The sequence below is a fragment of the Sugiyamaella lignohabitans genome, chromosome A (genome assembly GCF_001640025.1).
Source record: "Sugiyamaella lignohabitans strain CBS 10342 chromosome A, complete sequence".
In the NCBI taxonomy this organism is placed as follows: domain Eukaryota; kingdom Fungi; phylum Ascomycota; class Dipodascomycetes; order Dipodascales; family Trichomonascaceae; genus Sugiyamaella; species Sugiyamaella lignohabitans.
The window spans coordinates 5098697-5116902 of NC_031672.1; the positions used below are offsets into that span (position 1 = coordinate 5098697).

The 18206-nt window shown below is 44.2% G+C and overlaps 7 protein-coding genes and 2 non-coding genes across 9 annotated transcripts; 7 read left to right on the top strand and 2 right to left on the bottom strand.

The window, feature by feature from the left end:
* Nucleotides 1-273: 273 nt before the first annotated feature.
* AWJ20_1668 (uncharacterized protein) lies at nt 274-1416 on the bottom strand (the record flags this gene model as incomplete). The annotated part of the gene is made up of 1 exon (XM_018878566.1): nt 274-1416. The coding sequence occupies one exon, from the start codon at nt 1414-1416 to the stop codon at nt 274-276; it is 1143 nt and encodes a 380-aa protein (XP_018735857.1).
* A 363-nt stretch (nt 1417-1779) lies between these two features.
* AWJ20_1669 lies at nt 1780-1866 on the top strand (the record flags this gene model as incomplete). Its single annotated transcript has 1 exon — nt 1780-1866. It is a non-coding gene; the product is annotated as a tRNA-Tyr (tRNA).
* Nucleotides 1867-1876: 10 nt separating this feature from the next.
* Nucleotides 1877-1963, top strand: AWJ20_1670 (the record flags this gene model as incomplete). The annotated part of the gene is made up of 1 exon: nt 1877-1963. It is a non-coding gene; the product is annotated as a tRNA-Tyr (tRNA).
* Nucleotides 1964-3957: 1994 nt separating this feature from the next.
* Nucleotides 3958-4470, top strand: ERG1 (squalene monooxygenase; the record flags this gene model as incomplete). Its single annotated transcript, XM_018878568.1, has 1 exon — nt 3958-4470. One exon carries the CDS (start codon nt 3958-3960, stop codon nt 4468-4470), a length of 513 nt encoding a protein of 170 aa, XP_018735858.1.
* A 371-nt stretch (nt 4471-4841) lies between these two features.
* ERG1 (squalene monooxygenase) lies at nt 4842-5504 on the top strand (the record flags this gene model as incomplete). Its single annotated transcript, XM_018878569.1, has 1 exon — nt 4842-5504. The coding sequence occupies one exon, from the start codon at nt 4842-4844 to the stop codon at nt 5502-5504; it is 663 nt and encodes a 220-aa protein (XP_018735859.1).
* A 1319-nt stretch (nt 5505-6823) lies between these two features.
* On the bottom strand, nt 6824-8467 carry DAL7 (malate synthase DAL7; the record flags this gene model as incomplete). The annotated part of the gene is made up of 1 exon (XM_018878570.1): nt 6824-8467. The coding sequence occupies one exon, from the start codon at nt 8465-8467 to the stop codon at nt 6824-6826; it is 1644 nt and encodes a 547-aa protein (XP_018735860.1).
* A 1838-nt stretch (nt 8468-10305) lies between these two features.
* Nucleotides 10306-10698, top strand: APS3 (Aps3p; the record flags this gene model as incomplete). The annotated part of the gene is made up of 1 exon (XM_018878571.1): nt 10306-10698. The coding sequence occupies one exon, from the start codon at nt 10306-10308 to the stop codon at nt 10696-10698; it is 393 nt and encodes a 130-aa protein (XP_018735861.1).
* Nucleotides 10699-11723: 1025 nt separating this feature from the next.
* AWJ20_1675 (uncharacterized protein) lies at nt 11724-13541 on the top strand (the record flags this gene model as incomplete). Its single annotated transcript, XM_018878572.1, has 1 exon — nt 11724-13541. The coding sequence occupies one exon, from the start codon at nt 11724-11726 to the stop codon at nt 13539-13541; it is 1818 nt and encodes a 605-aa protein (XP_018735862.1).
* Nucleotides 13542-16693: 3152 nt separating this feature from the next.
* Nucleotides 16694-17269, top strand: CDC42 (Rho family GTPase CDC42; the record flags this gene model as incomplete). The annotated part of the gene is made up of 1 exon (XM_018878573.1): nt 16694-17269. One exon carries the CDS (start codon nt 16694-16696, stop codon nt 17267-17269), a length of 576 nt encoding a protein of 191 aa, XP_018735863.1.
* Nucleotides 17270-18206: the final 937 nt, after the last annotated feature.

Sequence of the window (18206 nt, forward strand, 5' to 3'; positions counted from 1 at the left end):
GCGACTTCTGTATAATGTGATACGACTGTGAATATTTATTAGGACTTTTAAGGTATTTAGATATAATTAATATGGTAATTTTACAACGTATTGGGGTCTGTGCCTCTGGCGGCTGGGGCTCCGCCCAAACCCGAAGCAGGAGATCGTGGACTGTCGACGGAACGACTCGAGCGTAGTGAGAGGAGCAGCGGGGTCTGGGGCGGAGCCCCAGCCGCCAGAGGCACAGTGGTTCAAGGAAATAGTATAAATATTTAGTACATAGAAACCAGCAGACTAGGTGGTTTCATCTTTGACAGGTTGAGCGCTTTCAGAAGGAGGTTCACCAGCCGGTTCTGTAGATTCTGATGGCTCGGTTCTTGTGGGTTCTGCGTCGTCCATTTGTACATCGTTGTCTGCATCTTTGGTTTCAGGAGCTTCGGGTTCTTGAGTTTTCTCGTCGGACACAGTCTCTTCGTGAGTCTCGGCATCTGCTTCAGCATTCGCGTCTACATCGTCGTGTTGATGACCTTGGGCTGTGAATGCCGCCTTTTCTCGCTCGTAGCGAGCCTTTTCAGCTTCGTATTTGTCGTAGTAATAGCTTCGGCTCTTCATACCGACTCGTTTCCATGCAATGGCCAGTTGGTGGTTTATATCCGACTCATTCACTTCTTCATCTGGATGTTCCTCTATATATTTTTGTCGGAATGATTCCCGTTCAGCATCGCAGAAGAGCGAAAAGGCGTTTCTTGGCTTCCTCGGTTCTTTTTGTGAACTCACTGAATTCTTCCTATGACTGGCAGGGAATGCGTCTCCACCATCGAGTTCCTCCTTTACATGTCTCTCTTCATCACCCCTATAGTCTTCGCTATCGTGTTGTCCATCTTCATCGTTTTCTCCATCGTTTTCATCCAAATCCTGATCTTGATCATCGTGATCATTCTCATTGTCATGGTCATGGTCGATGTCGTTGTCATTGTCATGATCCTCATCATTATGCTCATCTCCACCAATTTCAGAGCGTGAGGATTTGGCTGACAGTTCGCCATTACTCTTTGCTTTTGACTCTTTTGATTTGCCTTTAGTTTTGCCTGTACCTTTACCATGTCCTCTGCCTGAGCTAGGCAGCGTTCCGCTAGCATGTTTCTTCAGCAATTCCTGTTGAATCGGTGACAGTGGCGGAGACAGCGCTTTATCAGAATCTTCGTCTGCATTTGTTTCGGTCTTTTCTTCCAATTTTTCAAGCATTAACGCTCTTTCGAGTCTCAATCTCTGAATGGCCCGTTTCGTTCGGTCTATTGACACCATCATTAGCTCATTGTATTCATCAATCTCCTGGATTCTTCTTTTGAGATCCTGACATTTTAATTTGTATTTATACTCCTCGGTTTCCGTCCCTTCTAGCGGCTGTCGCTGGTTTGTGTTCGCAACCGATGTCATTTTGTCTGTAGTTTTGGAGCTGATGATGCTAGATTGTCTGATATATCGTCGAGGTTCGTGAAGCTACTTTAGCGACGGTACTCGTGTGGCGCTTGCGGCGCGCTTTTTGATACTTGAGAGCTTTCTCCCTGCCAGCCACAGAAATTTAGTCCTGATACTCCCTTTTGACTTTCATTCTGCAATCCTCTGGTTATTCTACGAGGCTCAGATGATATGAAAGGGGTATATATCGAATTTCTGATAAAATCCCTGTTTACTGACAATTCTTACCAGCTAAATACAAATTATTACTATTAAAGGCAATTTACCCTTATACCTAGTATCGTCTCCTGCATAGGCGTAGGGACCGGAAATCAAAAAATCCTCCCGGTAGCTTAGCTGGTTTAAAGCGCAAGACTGTAAAGTTTATAAGTTATCTTGAGATCGGGCGTTCGACTCGCCCCCGGGAGATTTTTCTGACCTCCCGGTAGCTTAGCTGGTTTAAAGCGCAAGACTGTAATGTTTAAAAGTTATCTTGAGATCGGGCGTTCGACTCGCCCCCGGGAGATAGATTTTTTTGGTTTATGATTGTTAACTTTGCTTGATATTTACAGCTTTTCTTTTAACTTTTAGATTAGGGATCTTGCAGTAATATATTATCTTATATATCATATTAAAATTATATTGAAAATATATGGCTGCCATGCTTGCTCAATGACAGGCCATACCACGAGTAGCCTGTTGTTTATCTCCCCATAAATAAAACCCAAGGAATGCACCGGCTGTCACCGCTAGCATTGCCCATCCCTTGATTCAGTTAGTGTTGAAAACCCAGTTTTGTACTCCTTTGACTTCAACTTACATTATATGTCATAAATATTAGCATTAGAAAGAAAGAATAGGCGACTTGCAATGCATATGTGAGAGATCTAATCAACCTCATCCGTTCTGTTCTTGATGAAGCTAGCCAATTGTCGTTAATACTGTCATATTGAGGCGAGGTTTCTGATCTCAGTTGTTCTTCTGAAGGTCATTGTCAGAATCAATTCTAGCGGGTGACAGTCTTTAAACCACCGACCCAGCTGTCCTACCTACAATCTTCATTCATACTTACCTTCGCTTCCGGGGAGTGTAGAATCTACAATTATATCTATCTTTCTGGAAAATTTGCGAATAAATTCGTAACCAGCACCGAGAGCTACAATTGTTAAAAGACTAAAAATGAGTCCTGTATTAGTACGAATGTGCCACCATTTGAAAACCACACAAAGATTTGTCGTGTCCCAAGTGAAGAGCATCTACTCTGTTAGTATCGATGTGATCAAACCAGTTAAAATATTTTGTCTACCCTACTATCCTATAATTGTAGACGACGGGTCATTCGTTACGTCTTGCTCCCCAGTCTGAATCCCCGACACCGCTATAATCAGGCGTTATCACTTACATTCATGTTGCACATTGGCATGTCGGGATGGCCATCATGCATCCCAGGGTGGTCCATATGACCCGAATGTTCGAGGTGATTCATGTCCTGTATTCAATAAGTTATTAGATGAGATTGTAGTTTGTATGTTGAGAAAGCAAGAATTGCTGATAGCCTGTCGCGAATCTCTTGTCTAATTATCTCATGCAGATACTTTCTGAGCTATGGTGAGCTAATATCGCGAGGATCCTCACAGGTGCCGCACTGGACGCTGATTACCCCTGAAATTCCTGTATGTATAAAACTATCTTCTAAAGTGCTTTGATGCTTCAGACGACAGTATCTTTTTATCTTTCGTGATTTTGACAAAGTGAGTCATATACGTCGAGTACTTGGTGCACGGAACAGAATTCTATGAAGTATATATTTTCTGCGTTTCTTCCTGCTAATATGTAGAGTATGTTAATGTCTCATAATAAGAAGGTTGGTTAGTTCTCAAACAATTAAATGTTCCAGATCAAAAACCGGGTCTCCCGGTTATTCTATCTGACACAAGATGATAACAAGAATCCACATCAGAACTATTTTTCAGTTTTCATAAAAGACACAAACAATTATTACCACCAGTCCACTTTTACCCCTGAGCTCCTGCCAATGTATCATTTTCTAAGCCACCATGCAATGCACTGGCCAGATTCGACCCATCAAAGCCACAAAAATGTCAAGTCATAAATCATGCCATAAACCCCAAAATACGTTATCTCTCCAGATATATTGTTGATAGTGGTTTGAAGTCACAGCCAATCTCTTCATCACCTTACCCGCTATCTGCGATGTAAGGGTAAAAGTGGCTCCACATTATCGTGTGGATCTGCCTACAAAAATCTGCAAGTACCACACCACTTCACGAAATCCAAACTAGCCGCGGCAGGGGGTGAAAAGCACACGCAAGCCATACATTTCATGCTGGTATATATACTCTGCCGGCAGAAGATACCAGGTGGAATAGAGGGAGAAGGCTCATAAACGAGCAAAATATTGAGTGGATAGAAACTGGAAGGAAATTTCAATTTAAAAACATACGGATCAAACAAAATCAGGGAGCGAGAGATTAATATTTCATTAGTGTAAATATTGCGATGTCGGACAGAGATTATGACTACGTAATTGTTGGTGCTGGTATAGCAGGACCTGCACTAGCGGTTGGGTTTGCTAAATCAGGTAGATCAGTATTGGTGGTGGAACGAGACTTACGAGAACCAGATCGGATTGTTGGTGAACTTCTACAGCCAGGTGGAGTAAACGCTCTTCGAGAATTAGGCATTGAACACGCTCTCGAAGGAATAGACGCAGTCCCTTCTAAAGGTTATCAAGTGTTTTACCACGGAGAGACTGTAAATATCCCATATCCGACAATAGAAGCCGATGGCAAGACTCAAGAAGTCACTGGAAGAAGTTTCCACCATGGCAGATTCGTCATGAACCTAAGGAAGGCTGCCAGTGAAACCCCTGGAGTTACATTTTTAGAGGCCAATGTAACAGAAATAATCACCAATCCACACACAGGCCATGTTTTAGGGGTCAAGACTGTCGACAAGACTGGTCGTTTACAACATGTAAGTTATTTTGCAAAGCCACCATGTTCCAGTTAGGTGTTTGGTGCATTTCGCCAGGGCTGAACAGGTTTTAGAAAGGTTAAAATGCACGAAATTCGTGCCAAGTAAAGATTTTATCCGGGAATAGGCCTCAGTGCTTATAACTAACGGTTCAGTTCTTTGCCAAAGTCACGGTGATTTGTGATGGTATTTCTAGTAAATTCCGTAAGCATTATACAACTAAAACACCAGTTGTGAAATCAAACTTTGTAGGTTTGGTTCTCGAAAATGCCGACATTCCTGCCCCTTATCATGGACATGTCGTTATTGGCGACCATCAACCAATTCTGATATATCAAATTGGAAAAACCGACACTAGAATTCTTTGTGACGTTGCAAGTCCATTGCCTTCAATTGCCAATGGCGATATGAAACGCCATTTAGAAAAGACAGCATTACCCAACCTCCCGAAGCAACTTCAGCCCTCTTTTAGGGCCGCATTAGATACAGGTAGAATCAGGAGCATGCCCAGCCAGTTCTTACCAGCAACTTTGAACAAAACCCCGGGTCTTATTATGGTCGGAGACGCCATGAACATGCGCCATCCACTTACTGGTGGTGGTATGACCGTGGCTTTGAAAGATGCTGTTCTTTTGAGCAAACTTCTTTCACCTAAAATAGTGCCAGATTTGTCTGATGACCAGGCAGTGGCTGAACAACTCGAGAGATTCTTCACTCTGCGTAAACAAGAGTCAGGCTCAGTAATTATAAATGTACTTGCTATGGCTTTGTACAGTTTGTTTGCAGCTGAAGGTGAGGATTTGCAAGTCTTACAACGAGGCTGTTTCCGATATTTCGAGCTGGGTGGAAAATGTGTTAGTGAACCAGTTGGATTACTAGGAGGACTCATTAGCCGTCCTTGGGTTCTTTTCTATCATTTCTTCTCAGTTGCTTTCTACGGTATCTACCAGAACATTCTTGATAAAGGCATTATAGGATTCCCCAAGTCTTTTATCCAAATATTTACTGTCCTGTGGACGGCATGTGTCGTACTGTTGCCGTTCATGTACGAGGAGCTCAAATGGTGGTGATCCTAATGTATATATGTAATTTAGCTATCTCTTTAATTTTCATTTCATTTCAAGCGTCTTTACACTTATTATTTTTGAAAATTGGGATGCACCTCAATTATATTGTTCCAATTACTCAATGTAAGCTGTAGAACATGTCATGTCTCATTAAGTCTCGTAACTAGCTGCCGTTTACGTCGTTTTAAAGATAATAATTATGTACAAAGGTTAAAAAAGACCATAAGAAGCAGTTTACTTCTCTTGCTCAGCGAGCTTCTTCAATCTCTCTTTTTCAAGGTTGTATTGGCGCTCTTTCTCGCGGTTTTCAACTGTTTGCCGGGCCTGAACACCCACCATGCGGTCAAGTTTGTTCATTTCGACCGAACCTCTAAGAAATGCTGGGTTATCTCGGTATTCCACAGATTTCTCCTCCATGATTTTGCCAAATTCCTCACGCATTTTCTTCTCCGTTTCATATTGCTTGCGAAGCTCGGGTGACAGCCTCTGGATCTGTTAGTTAACGGCTCAAAATCGATCCAACTCGGGTCAATCTAAAACCATTGGTTCTCTCCGGGTATCTATACTCGAGCCCTAAGAACGACAGCCAAATCTCGACTCAATCCCTGCTAATCAGGAAATGTTGGCAGAGCTGGGGTTCAGCTCTATGCAGAGGATGCACTTACGTTGATAAATTCTTCGTCAGTTGGGGTGGTATACTTGATAACAAGGAATCCGGCACCAACCATCGACCCCGAGGCCACGAGAAACTGAATCCATCTCCCTAAACTAGGCATCTTCGTGCTGTTGGATCAAGCGATGATTAATATCTGGAATGTTACAGGCCTGAAAACGGTGCCAGATCATCTGCGTAAAGGGTCCTGAGATGCACTTAAAGGACACCCTCCATGAAGCCATAGTCCAACAAGAATTGTGCGAAATTTCTCCAGTAGTAATTAATTCTCGTCTTATTCAAACACTAACTAACTGGGTGCTTCGGACATGCCTCCGGCGGCTGGGGCTTCGCCCCAGACCCCACTGCTCCTCTCGCTGCGCGCTCGAGTCGTTGCGTCGGGGATCTAGTCTCCTGCGAAGCAGGAGCTACGGGGTCTGGGGCGGAGCCCCAGCCGCCGGAGGCATGTCCGAAGTCACCAAGAATGATACCATACTTGTGAGAGTAAAATTTAGCGAGGTGTAGCTTGCTGCAGGGTCTAATATGTACCCCTGAGATTTCCCGTTTGGCCAATGCGAGGCTCTATTATCCCATAAGTAGTATTATATTAATGATATTTTAATTTAGTTAACCTTATACTATCAACAGGCCAAACCAGTTGGTTCGTCGATTACAACTTCTCGTAAGAGCTTCTGGTGGTTTGAATGGAAGGATAAAGCAGGGTGGTAAGGAAATCGCTGTAGGTCTGGTTCGTGATCTCGGGCTTGAGGTATTCGGCGGCTTTGTCGAATTTGTTTCCGGCCGGAGCAGTCTTCTTGATCTTAGATACCTCCTCAGAAAGAATTTTGCTGACATAGTCAGCAGTGATCTTAGTTCCCTCAGCAGTGACAACGCCATGCTTGACCCATTGGTTGAGTTGGGCACGCGAAACCTCAGCAGTGGCAGCATCCTCCATAAGAAAGTTGATGGGGACACATCCAACACCTCTTAACCAGGCCTCCATATAACCAAGGGCAATGAACAAGTTCTTACGAATACCAGCCTCGGTGATCTTACCGCCAGGGATGAAGGGGTTCAGAAGGTCACGGGCAGTGACATTAACCTCCTCCCGTCGCTTGTAGATTTGATTAGGAGTTGGCATGTACTTGTTGAAGACCTCAAGGGCAATTTCAGCCAATTGAGGATGAGCAACCCAGGTACCATCATGACCAGCAGTGGCTTCACGAATCTTATCTTCGTAGACACCGTTCATAGCAGTCTTATTAGCAGCCTCATCGCCCTTGATAGGGATTTGAGCAGCCATACCACCCATGGCATGGACACCTCTACGATGACAAGTCTTAATAAGAAGCTTGACATATGAACTCATAAATGGGACCTTCATAGTAACATCAGTTCTTTCGGGAAGAATGAAATCGCCATGTCCTCGCAATTTCTTAATATACGAGAAGATGTAATCCCATCTACCACAGTTGAGACCAGACGAGTGCTCGCGAAGCTCGTAAATAATCTCGTCCATTTCAAACACAGCCAAAATAGTCTCGATAAGCACAGTACCACGAATAGTACCTCTGGGAATACCAATCCAGTCTTGAGAGAGCTTGAACACATCGTTCCAAAGACGGGCTTCCTTGTGAGACTCCATCTTAGGAAGATAGAAATAAGGCCCGAATCCTTGCTTGATGGATTCCTTGGCATTGTGGAAAAAGTAAAGACCAAAGTCGAAAAGAGAACCAGAGATGGGCTCACCGTCAACACGGAAGTGGACTTCATCCAGATGCCATCCTCGAGGACGAACAATCAGGGTGGGAATCTCTTTCTTTTGATGTTTGGAACGATCGGTATTAAGCTTGTAATTCTTACCACCAGTTGTAAATGCAATATCTCTACGAACAGCATCGTAAAGATTGATTTGTCCATCAACCATATTATACCAAGTAGGAGCAGAAGAGTCTTCGAAATCCGACATATAAGTGTAGACATTTGAATTCAAGGCATTGATAACCATTTTACGATCGGTGGGACCGGTGATTTCGACTCTACGGTCTTCAAGACCAGGAGCTGGGGGAGCACCTTGCCAGATAGGATCATTACGGATATGGGCAGTTTCGGGTAGGAAATCGGGGAGTTCACCTTCATCAATTCTCTTTTGACGGTCGATACGAGCCTGTAATAATTCTTTTCGGGTAGAATTGAACGTTCTGTGAAGAGTAGCCAAAAATGCAATTGCCTCTGGAGTAAAGATCTTTTTGGCCTCGGGAGGTACCGGGATGTGCTGAACACCTTTTACGAGTGAATCAATAGGTGCAACCATTTTGTCTGTATGTGAAAGTATCAATCAACAAGAATAATCAAATCAAAACTGTATATAAATAGAGGTACTGATATCGCGAGTTGATCGAAATGTAATACTTAGTAGTGAGTACTATGGATTCGAAATCAGTTAAAAGGATAAAAAATAAATAAAAAAACCTGGGGGAGGAAGACTAACCCAAGCTATTTATATAATTTGGCTAGATCGGCCCCGAGTAAACTCCACCCCACATTTCAAGTCTGATATCGAGACGATAATACTGGTCCCCTGTTGCCATGTGCGTCAAATAACCTTGCGATGGCCCGAATCTTGCCCAGTTCCTAAGCTCTTTTGGGTTCTCCGTACATCGGACCGATGCTATTTTCTTGGGGTTAGGACCTTTATCCGGGCTGTCTCGCATTATCGTCGTGCATACAGCCTCGGGGGTTAGCTTGACTATCCGGCGGCCGCGCGGAACTCTCTCGGACTAACAAACCAACTCCGACATGCTAATACCGGCAATTCAGGTAACAAACCTATTATTTTCTTATCATAAATGTGAAAATTTTTATTGTTTTCCACAGTGTGAGAAATAATACCATTGTTAATGTTGATAATTTGTTAGCTGATTTTACTAATCAGTATTGCTAAGGTACCTGCCTCATTATCGGCCTATCATGGGGCTGATCGTCCCACTGAACCGAATGAAATTGCCCAGCTCGGCCTCGGCAGTCTGCGTCCTCCACATATCCACCACACCCAAGTCTGACAAACCCGAGCCCGGAGGTTTTTTTTTTTTTGACTCGGGTAACGGGTAAACCATTAGGTCTTCACGTTGCAGGATCTTTGGTGCGTTCGGACCAGGAATATCGGTGTAGCGTGTGAAACTGGTAGAGTCATCTGGAAACTTCCGGTTTTAATTTGTCCGAGAACGGTGGTGTGACACATGGGCACATGGAGATATAGAGCTTTACGAAGATGTACGACTTGTTCAGTGACCTGTAGCAATGTGACTTTATATTATCACATGACTAATAGTTCTGTTTAATTTTGTTACTGACTAACACCACTTTTTTTAATAAATGGGCATGTTTTCAGTTGCTGTGTGTGATTTTGTTAGGTTGGATAATTTCTGATATCTAATATATGATATACAGGTCAGGTACCACAACCCTTATCATACCTTATCGCGGCGATCTCAGATATATGGCGCACTTGACAACTTGACAATGGAAACGGATAATCTATAATTATTGAGAAAATATTGGGATTGACCGGAACTTCATAGAGCTTATATGAGATTTATACATTCAGACTTTACCTTTATGAGCCCATAGATGGAGTCGTCAATCCAGCTCTCATTCTGAGTTGAGTTGTTAGGTGATTAACACCGATTGTTTTCGTATCCATCAAAACCTATAATAGCTGAGAAACTCTTTCCTGGCACCGGAATACCAGTATTCCAAGATTCGAACCCAAGTACTATATCTAAAAACTTTCACAGATGTGGAGACATCTAATCGCCTGAAGATTCTAACCTTGTCAAAATCACGTGACGATGAAAATCATCTTCTCCAGCATCTCCATGTAATACAACATGTTACGTTAACGATTCAACCATATTGGACACCATGATCCATTCCGTGATAATAGGTAAGTGGATATGAGGCTTGTCTATATACAGGATAATCTAACTCATTGCAGTCAATAATAGTGGACTACCGCGTCTAATCAAGTTTTACACCCCAGTGGATATCAACACACAATCAGTGCTGTTGAAGCAGGTGTATACAATATTGTCACAGAGAACTTCCAATGAATGCAGTTTCGTTACTCCACCCCCTCTGTTATTAGAAGGTATGGAGGACGACGTGATAAAAGTCATTTACCGACATTACGCCACCCTCTATTTTGTATTTATTGTCGACGAACAGGAAAGCGAACTCGGCATTTTAGACCTGATTCAGGTGTTTGTGGAAAGTCTTGACCGGTGCTTTGAGAACGTTTGTGAATTGGACCTTGTATTTGGATGGCAGGTTCTGCAGACTGTTTTAGGAGAAATCATTCAGGGGGGTATGGTCATTGAGACTAGCATAAATAAGATTGTCGCGGCTGTAGATGACGCCAATCGGGCGGGTGGAAACGGTAACAGTGGAGGTACTGATGATTCAGCGATATCAAAAGCATTCTCAAACGCTACTTCCGCATTGCAGGCCATGACAAGAGAAGGAAGGATATGGCCCAGCCGATGAAGTTGTTGATTCTTCAAGGCGCTCATTTTGTCGATAAACCATATATAGTTAGGGTCTAAGGTTGTATGCCCGTTAGCCTGTTTTGAATTTCACTTTTGTTGACCTTGGCTACCTTTGTCTTATAGACTGTCGAAAGCGGAACTAAGTTTTTGGCTGTTACCCCGCATCATCACCGTCACCTCTATGTAACCCCTCACACCTTTTCCACTAATTCTCTCCACATTATTTAATTTCATGTGTTTTATGTTTGATGAATACATTTGTCTATCTTGTATCTGGTGTTGTTTAGTTAGGTTAGCACTTAAAGACCATATCTACCATCGCCAATTTGCACACCCTGTCACCTCCAGTTCATGTCACTCCAAAACCTGCGAGAGTCGTGAATGTCTGTCTAATCGTCATCTCGTTTCATCCAATTCACTCGACCAAATCTTATTTCTTATCCCCCTCTTCATTGCATCTCCAATGCACCATACGTGTACATCCCATGCAACAGCTTAGTTTCTAAGTCAAACTGCCGCCTTCATGAAAACTTTAAAAACTCTTGATTTGTCCTCTGGTTTTTTCACTGAAACATATCTCTTAATGATTGATACAAACATGCATATAGAAATGAACTTGTTTAAACAATGGCCCTTCACCTGGCCCTGAGGCCGCAACGGAAAACAAGTACTATTCGTTAGTCTCTTTAAATCACTGACAATAATCCTGTTTGATGTAAGGGGGTGGTGGTCTGCGACAAAAGCCTGGCCCCGCAGCGAGGCCCACTACTTTTATTATATTGAACCAAAAAATCGTTTGATATGACTTTTTTCCTTTATGCTCACGCTTACTTCAGCCTACATATGTGTTTCTTAAAGTTTTGGCCCTGTCTCTGATTATATTTAGCCCTGACATTAGTATCAATTACCGTACGGTCTTTTTTTTTTCTAGTTTAGTTTTCTTGTCACATCCTTCTTCCAGGTATTTACACTCGCTTGTTATCGAAATCAACGCTTTAGTTAATCCCTGTTAGTTATATCATCATGGACAAGTTCAAGACAAGTTGGATAGTGGCCATTGTAGTTCCCGTGGTGGGGGTGATATTGCTAACAGGTGCTATTATTATTTTGGTAATATGGCAGAGAGGAGGAAACTTTCGACGGTCTCGAATTCTCGCTGAGGCTTATGGGAAGAATAATACTTCGGCTTCACTAGAAGGTGATGATTTAACAAACATGGCCCAGTATGACCGAAGACCGCCAAACGGTGGATATGCTGGTGAGACCATGTTCGGCCACAAACTGGTACCCGTGGCAGAATACCGGCGGAAGCAGCATCTCAACAAAATGATGACGGTCCCCGAGGCACATGACGATGACATCGAGCCATCTAATGGGGACAGTACTACTTCAAGCGATGCATCTCCTCATGGTAAAAAAGAGGAGGACAACATAAATGATCCATACGAAGAACTCAATTTGGACAAGACTGATTTGCACCTTGACGTCGAACGAAATTTATCTCAACGATCAAGATTCGGATCTTTTGTGTCCAATATATTCTTCGGCGGCCGCAAATCGGCAGATTCACATCTACAACGTGACTATGAGGCTCATCCATATAGAGCTCGTGAATACTCGCCAGAAAATGTCAACGAAGATGTAAAAGAGGAGAATAAAACAATTGATAATGACAATGCAGCAATAATTACCCCCAGCAGCAAAGTGCTCCCTGCATCCGAGTCGATACCTAAGCAATATGGATTTTCAGAGTCGGTCGACAGTAGCAGCAGCAGCTCGCCAGCACCTCGCATTTCCTTCCATATTAACCAAATGTCTTCATTCCTGCCATCTGAACTGCTTTTCGACAATAATAGCGAGAATAACTCGCTTTATTCGTTCACACATAGCACCAGAAGCCACAAGAAGCTGCAAAGACACAGTGGAAGTAATCAGTCTGCAGCGGGATTCAGCATTGCTAGTAATGGTACTTCTGCATTTTCAGTGGGCAGTGTACCTGGCAAACGAGGCAGTTCATCCAACTTAACACCAGCAAGAAATGTCAAGCTTCAGTCACCATTGTTCAAAGAAGACTCTCGGCCCATTCGAAGACGACGGTCGTCATTAACCCATCGAGGCTGTAATACCCCTTCAAGTGCGAGATCCACAAATGGAGACTCGCCATCAGCATCTGGCTCGACTGGATCGAGTCTCAAACAGGCCACAATATTGACAGCCAGTCGACTGGTGCTAGATAAACCTCTGCCCGACAGACCAGACGACAATCCACACACAGCAGTTCCTGCTTCTCATAGAATGGGACTCGTTCCACCAGCACGGTCGCCTATAAGATCGCCGCTATCTCTTCAGACAGATTCAGAAGTCAGGCAGTCACCTCCACCAAAATTCAGCAAAAACTCTCCACATTCATCGGCCCGGTCATCGCCTCTAAGGGTAGCCAACTTCAGGCCACCATCCATAACTCCATCTCCAGGTAGCTCAGTCACTGCAGTGACGGCGAAAACATCACAGACGCCAGACTCCATCTCTGGTAGCATGAAACAACGAAGTACTATAGCCAGCGATGCGTCCCTACCTCTAGCACCTCCTCCACCAATGCCGGTTTCTGCTGAGCAGAACATGCAAGAAGAAGGTGTAGTAGCGGTGGTAGAGCAGATTTGCAGAGTAGCAACCTCGTTCAGACCCAAACTTTACGATGAATTAACATTAAATAGAGGCGACAAAGTGGTGGTGTTCAAATTGTTCGACGACGGCTGGTGTACCGCGCAATATCTCGACGACTATCTCAAGGGAAGCAAAAACCACGGCGTCTGCCCTCAGGGCTGTTTAACTCCTATATAACATAATTTGATCTCTCGCTAACACTTGGACGAAGGGTCGTAGACATGCCTCCGGCGGCCGGGCTCCGCCCGGACCTGGTTGTGCTCGCTTCGCGAGCAGCGTTTGTGGGACCGTGGTTTCCGCGAACATGGGGTTTGTGGAGTCTGGGGAATGTTTAGGAGGCAGGTCGTGATAAGTAGCTCACGCGACCAAATCGTGCTCAGCCCGCATGTGGGCATGTTATCTACGTAAAGATCCACAAGAGACCCTTCGTAAACGGGCTAGCGTGGTTTGGCTAACGTATGAAATAATTAAACCGTACATGATCTGCCAACGATTTTATCCGTTTTCATCAGTAGGATGCATATCATGGCATGAGGGTCCTCGGCATTATCCAAGTCGCGTTTACAAGACACAAAAATCCTAAAAAAAAATCTTAAATAATTTAGCTTCTAACCATTTGTCAGCAGACTGACCGTGTAGCATTCCCGCGGTTTAAAGTTACTATATAAATTTGTTTTCTAGGGTAGCGACTCTTGTACAACTGGCAGCTATTGTACTGCTAGTATAGAAAGGGCGTGTCAATTGATACTGTGAAATACGGGCAGCTGCGATTGGCTAATCTAGAAAATAAATACACTGTATAATTTAATTTAATTTAATTTAATTAGATCTATAGAGGCAGAAAGTAGAGACCAAAGCAGAGAGCAGAGCGGACAACAGAGCATAGAAGCTTTTGATTGAGACCCAGCAGTGGATCAAGCTACTGCCGTATGGATATGGAATTGATCCAGACTGATCGAGCTTGACTGTCAAGTGGACTGAAGTTTTTTGAGTGGCAGCGTGTATCCCATTCGGGTAAAAATCGTACATGAAAACACCGTTCATGACGAATATCACTATTCTAAGAAGACACATACATGCATGACTTTGCATGGCAGCTTAATTTTTGTCGTCTTATTTTCACATGCCCATGCTAAGTGGTTGAGCCAGTCCGGTCGACAACTTGGAGCGGGACTGCCGATTTGAAGGCTGCTGCAAGACGATAAGCCGGAGGCCGCTGTGGCCCTGGCGGCCTCACGCCGATTTCGCACCTGTCACTTTCCCACTCCCCACTTTGACTGCCCCTATTAAGAGCAGGTGTCAGCTGTTGGCAGTTCCCACAAATCAAATCAAATCAAGAAAAAAAAAATTAAATGAAAATGAGCATCCGGAATCAACCAGCATTACTAGTTTTACTAGCAAAAACCAGCCGGACTTAAGATTGCATATCAGAATTGCACGGACGGGTGCAATACGACATCCGCCATCATGCCCCTTCAACACAGCCAAACTAACCTAATTTCTATCTACCGTTACACTCCGCGCGAGAGCGAGACCGCCGTATTAATTTTAATTTTAAATGAAGTAGCTTAGTCTAGATAGCAATGTTCAATTGACCCCTCATACGTAAGTGGTGGTAATCAAACCATGTCATTAAACGGGTTGCAACTGAAGCATTACCCTTTTTTTTCATTTTTTTTTTATTTTGTTTTTCTACCCACGACCATATCGAACTTGTAAACTTCTGCTTTGACGCAGTCCTGTTATATGTTATAGACAGCTCCAATTGTGAGGGCCATGTATTTCAGGCAGAAATCGAAAAATCGAAAATAGGAGACTGCATAAACCTATACACGTCGCTCTCGAGCTTAACTTTCAACAGCATGTCAGTAGCAATTGGACTGGCAAATTGCAGCTATTGCAGCAGTTGCAGTAAGTCTCCACCTTGTAGCTCGTGGCACGATCAGATCCGACAGTAAGAGCAGCAGGTGAAGCAGCAGTTGAAGCGGCAGCTGAGCAGCACACAGGAGCGGCAACAAGTACCCCCGGTAGAAAATAAAAAAATAAAAAAAATAAAAAAAAACCTGGCAGAACTAGCATTAATAGATAGAGCATATTAGCAGTAGCATACTAGTAGTAGCATATTTTAGCAGTAGCATATTAGCAGTGGCATACTAACAGCAGCATTTTGGAAGTAGCATACTAAGAGTAACATATTATTAGTACATAGTAGTAACTACAGCGTTAATAATAATGTAATAATGTGTTAGCTAATATTAGCAAGCAATAACACCAATAATAGCACGAATCCAGTAGAAAAACCAAAAGAATATCACGAGACCAGTAACAAAACTAATACTAACGGAAAAAATAATAAAAAAACCAGCAGTAGTGGTACTAGTTATAGCGGTTCAATAGCGGCAACAGCATCTGCAGCAGAACTGGTCGCGATTGTAGGTTCAGGTGCAGGTGCAGGTGCATACGTTGCCGGTAACAGGCAAACGCGCTGGCGGGCAACTTTTATTGATTATCTTTTTGGTGCCAAAGTTGGGATTGATTGATTTTGCGTTTCCTACTACATTTACATTTGCAGATTGACACACTGACAAAAGGTAGGTTGTTTATTTTGAGGGACAAATCGCTTTGATTGCATCTGTTGAACGTGGCCAATATTTATTAGAGGTATGTTAAGAGTATTTGGAGGAAGAAAATGACAGGATTTGTTGTGGAACACGGGTCAAGTGAACCAGAGAATATGGCAGTTGGTAGTATAGTTGCAGTAACCCCTTGGGTCAGATACCGAGATAGGGGAAATTGGGCATTTGTCAGAGTCAGGAGGCATGAACGTGCGAACAACACAGAGATAAAACTGGTAAACAAACTCGTCACAAACTGGCTTCTGTTTGCTATTCAAATACAACAGGTTGAAAAAAAAATAAATCAACCCACTGATGGTCCAGGTGACTTCGTCGTCGTCATCCCCACCCGAATGAGGTTCTTGACAAACGAACTCAATCGTTCCAAAAGTCGCGCGCCATTTTCCTGAATCGAATCGGGCTGTATCGACCAACTCTCCAGTCTCTGTTCTAGACGCCATTCTACCAAATTTCTCTTTTCTTTGGCTCTTCACTCGCCGACGGCTGTGGCCATTTGAGCTTGCGGAGCCTGCCTCCGGTGGCTGGGACTGTGCCCCAGACCCACCCGATTGCTCCTCTCGCTGCGCTCGAGTCGAGTGCTGGGACCACGACGAAACTCCTGCGAAGCAGGAGCCACGGGGTCTGGGGCAGCGCCCCAGCCGCCGGAGGCACACCCCCTCCCCGAGCAGAACACTAACAGGACCAGTAATTACGATGCAGACCATAAAGTGCGTTGTTGTAGGAGATGGTGCCGTCGGCAAGACGTGTTTGTTAATTTCGTACACCACCAACAAGTTCCCATCGGAGTATGTGCCCACGGTGTTCGACAATTATGCGGTGACAGTTATGATCGGAGACGAGCCATACACCCTGGGTTTATTCGATACAGCCGGACAAGAAGATTACGATCGTTTAAGACCATTGTCATACCCTCAAACGGACGTGTTTTTAGTGTGTTTCAGTGTGACCTCGCCTGCTTCGTTTGAAAACGTACGAGAGAAGTGGCTTCCCGAGGTGCACCACCATTGTCCTGGTGTACCCTGCTTGATTGTTGGTACTCAGACAGATTTGCGAGATGATCCTATTGTGGTTCAGAAACTTGCGCGACAGAAGCTCAGACAAGTTCCTCCTGAGAGCGGTGAACGTCTTGCTCGTGAGGTGGGTGCTGTGAAGTACGTCGAGTGCTCGGCGTTGAGTCAAAAGGGACTGAAGAACGTGTTTGACGAGGCCATTGTGGCTGCTCTAGAGCCCCCTGTGACCAAGAAGAGTAAGAAATGTATTGTTTTATAGAGAGCGAGCGTGACCCAGCAGCGACCATCCCTACATGTCGTCCTCGCAGCGTGACTCAATCCCACCACCCTTTGCACCACACCCATTGACCGCTACCACACCATATTCTGCTCCATATATTGTTTATGCTTGTTATGTTTGTTGCTTATTTTTTGTAAATTCTGAAACCATTGCGTCTCGAGACCTGGGGCTCGGCCCGGGGTCTGTGGACGGGTGTGCCTCCGGCGGCCGGGCTCCGCCCGGACCTGGTTGTGCTCGCTTCGCGAGCTGTGGGGAGGGGGGCGGTGAAGGGGAGAAGTGGGGGGTTTTTGGGGGAAATGGGGAGGTTTTAGGGGTGTGGATTGGAAGTTTGGTGACAGGAGAATGGGGTCTTGATCTCAGGGGTAGGTGCCAGCCGCGTCGAACCAAGCAGAAAAAAATGGTGTGTAAGCAGCCGTGCGGGTCAGGATCAGTGGTGAAGAAGTGCGCGTGAGATGAAATATCTGCGTGGTGCTGCTACCAGTTTGTTTGTGTATTCGCTGCTGTTGATTCAATTACAAATTTGGTGCAATTTCCGTGAAAAATGTCCCAAGTTTACTCCACCGCGCGATCTGATACGCTGTGTAAGTTTCTACTATTTTATAAGAGTCTGGGAATGGATCTGAGAATGCCATTGCTTGCAGTTTGTAGCTGGTCGCTCGGTTGCTGGAGGCCAGACTGGAGTGGAGGTGAATCCATTCGCTCGGTTGATCTGTATCTTCTACGAAATTGAATCAATTCTTGATTTCACTCGGATTGGGTTATTGGATTATACAGCTTTTACTACTGAGTTGGTTGCTTGTGGACTTCTATGAATACAGCGTGAGAACGAATACTAACAGCATGTGTAGTTCTGAGCGGTCAGAAGATCAGTGGTGACGATATCCGTAATCAGAACGGTAAGTTTATTTTTTGTTTG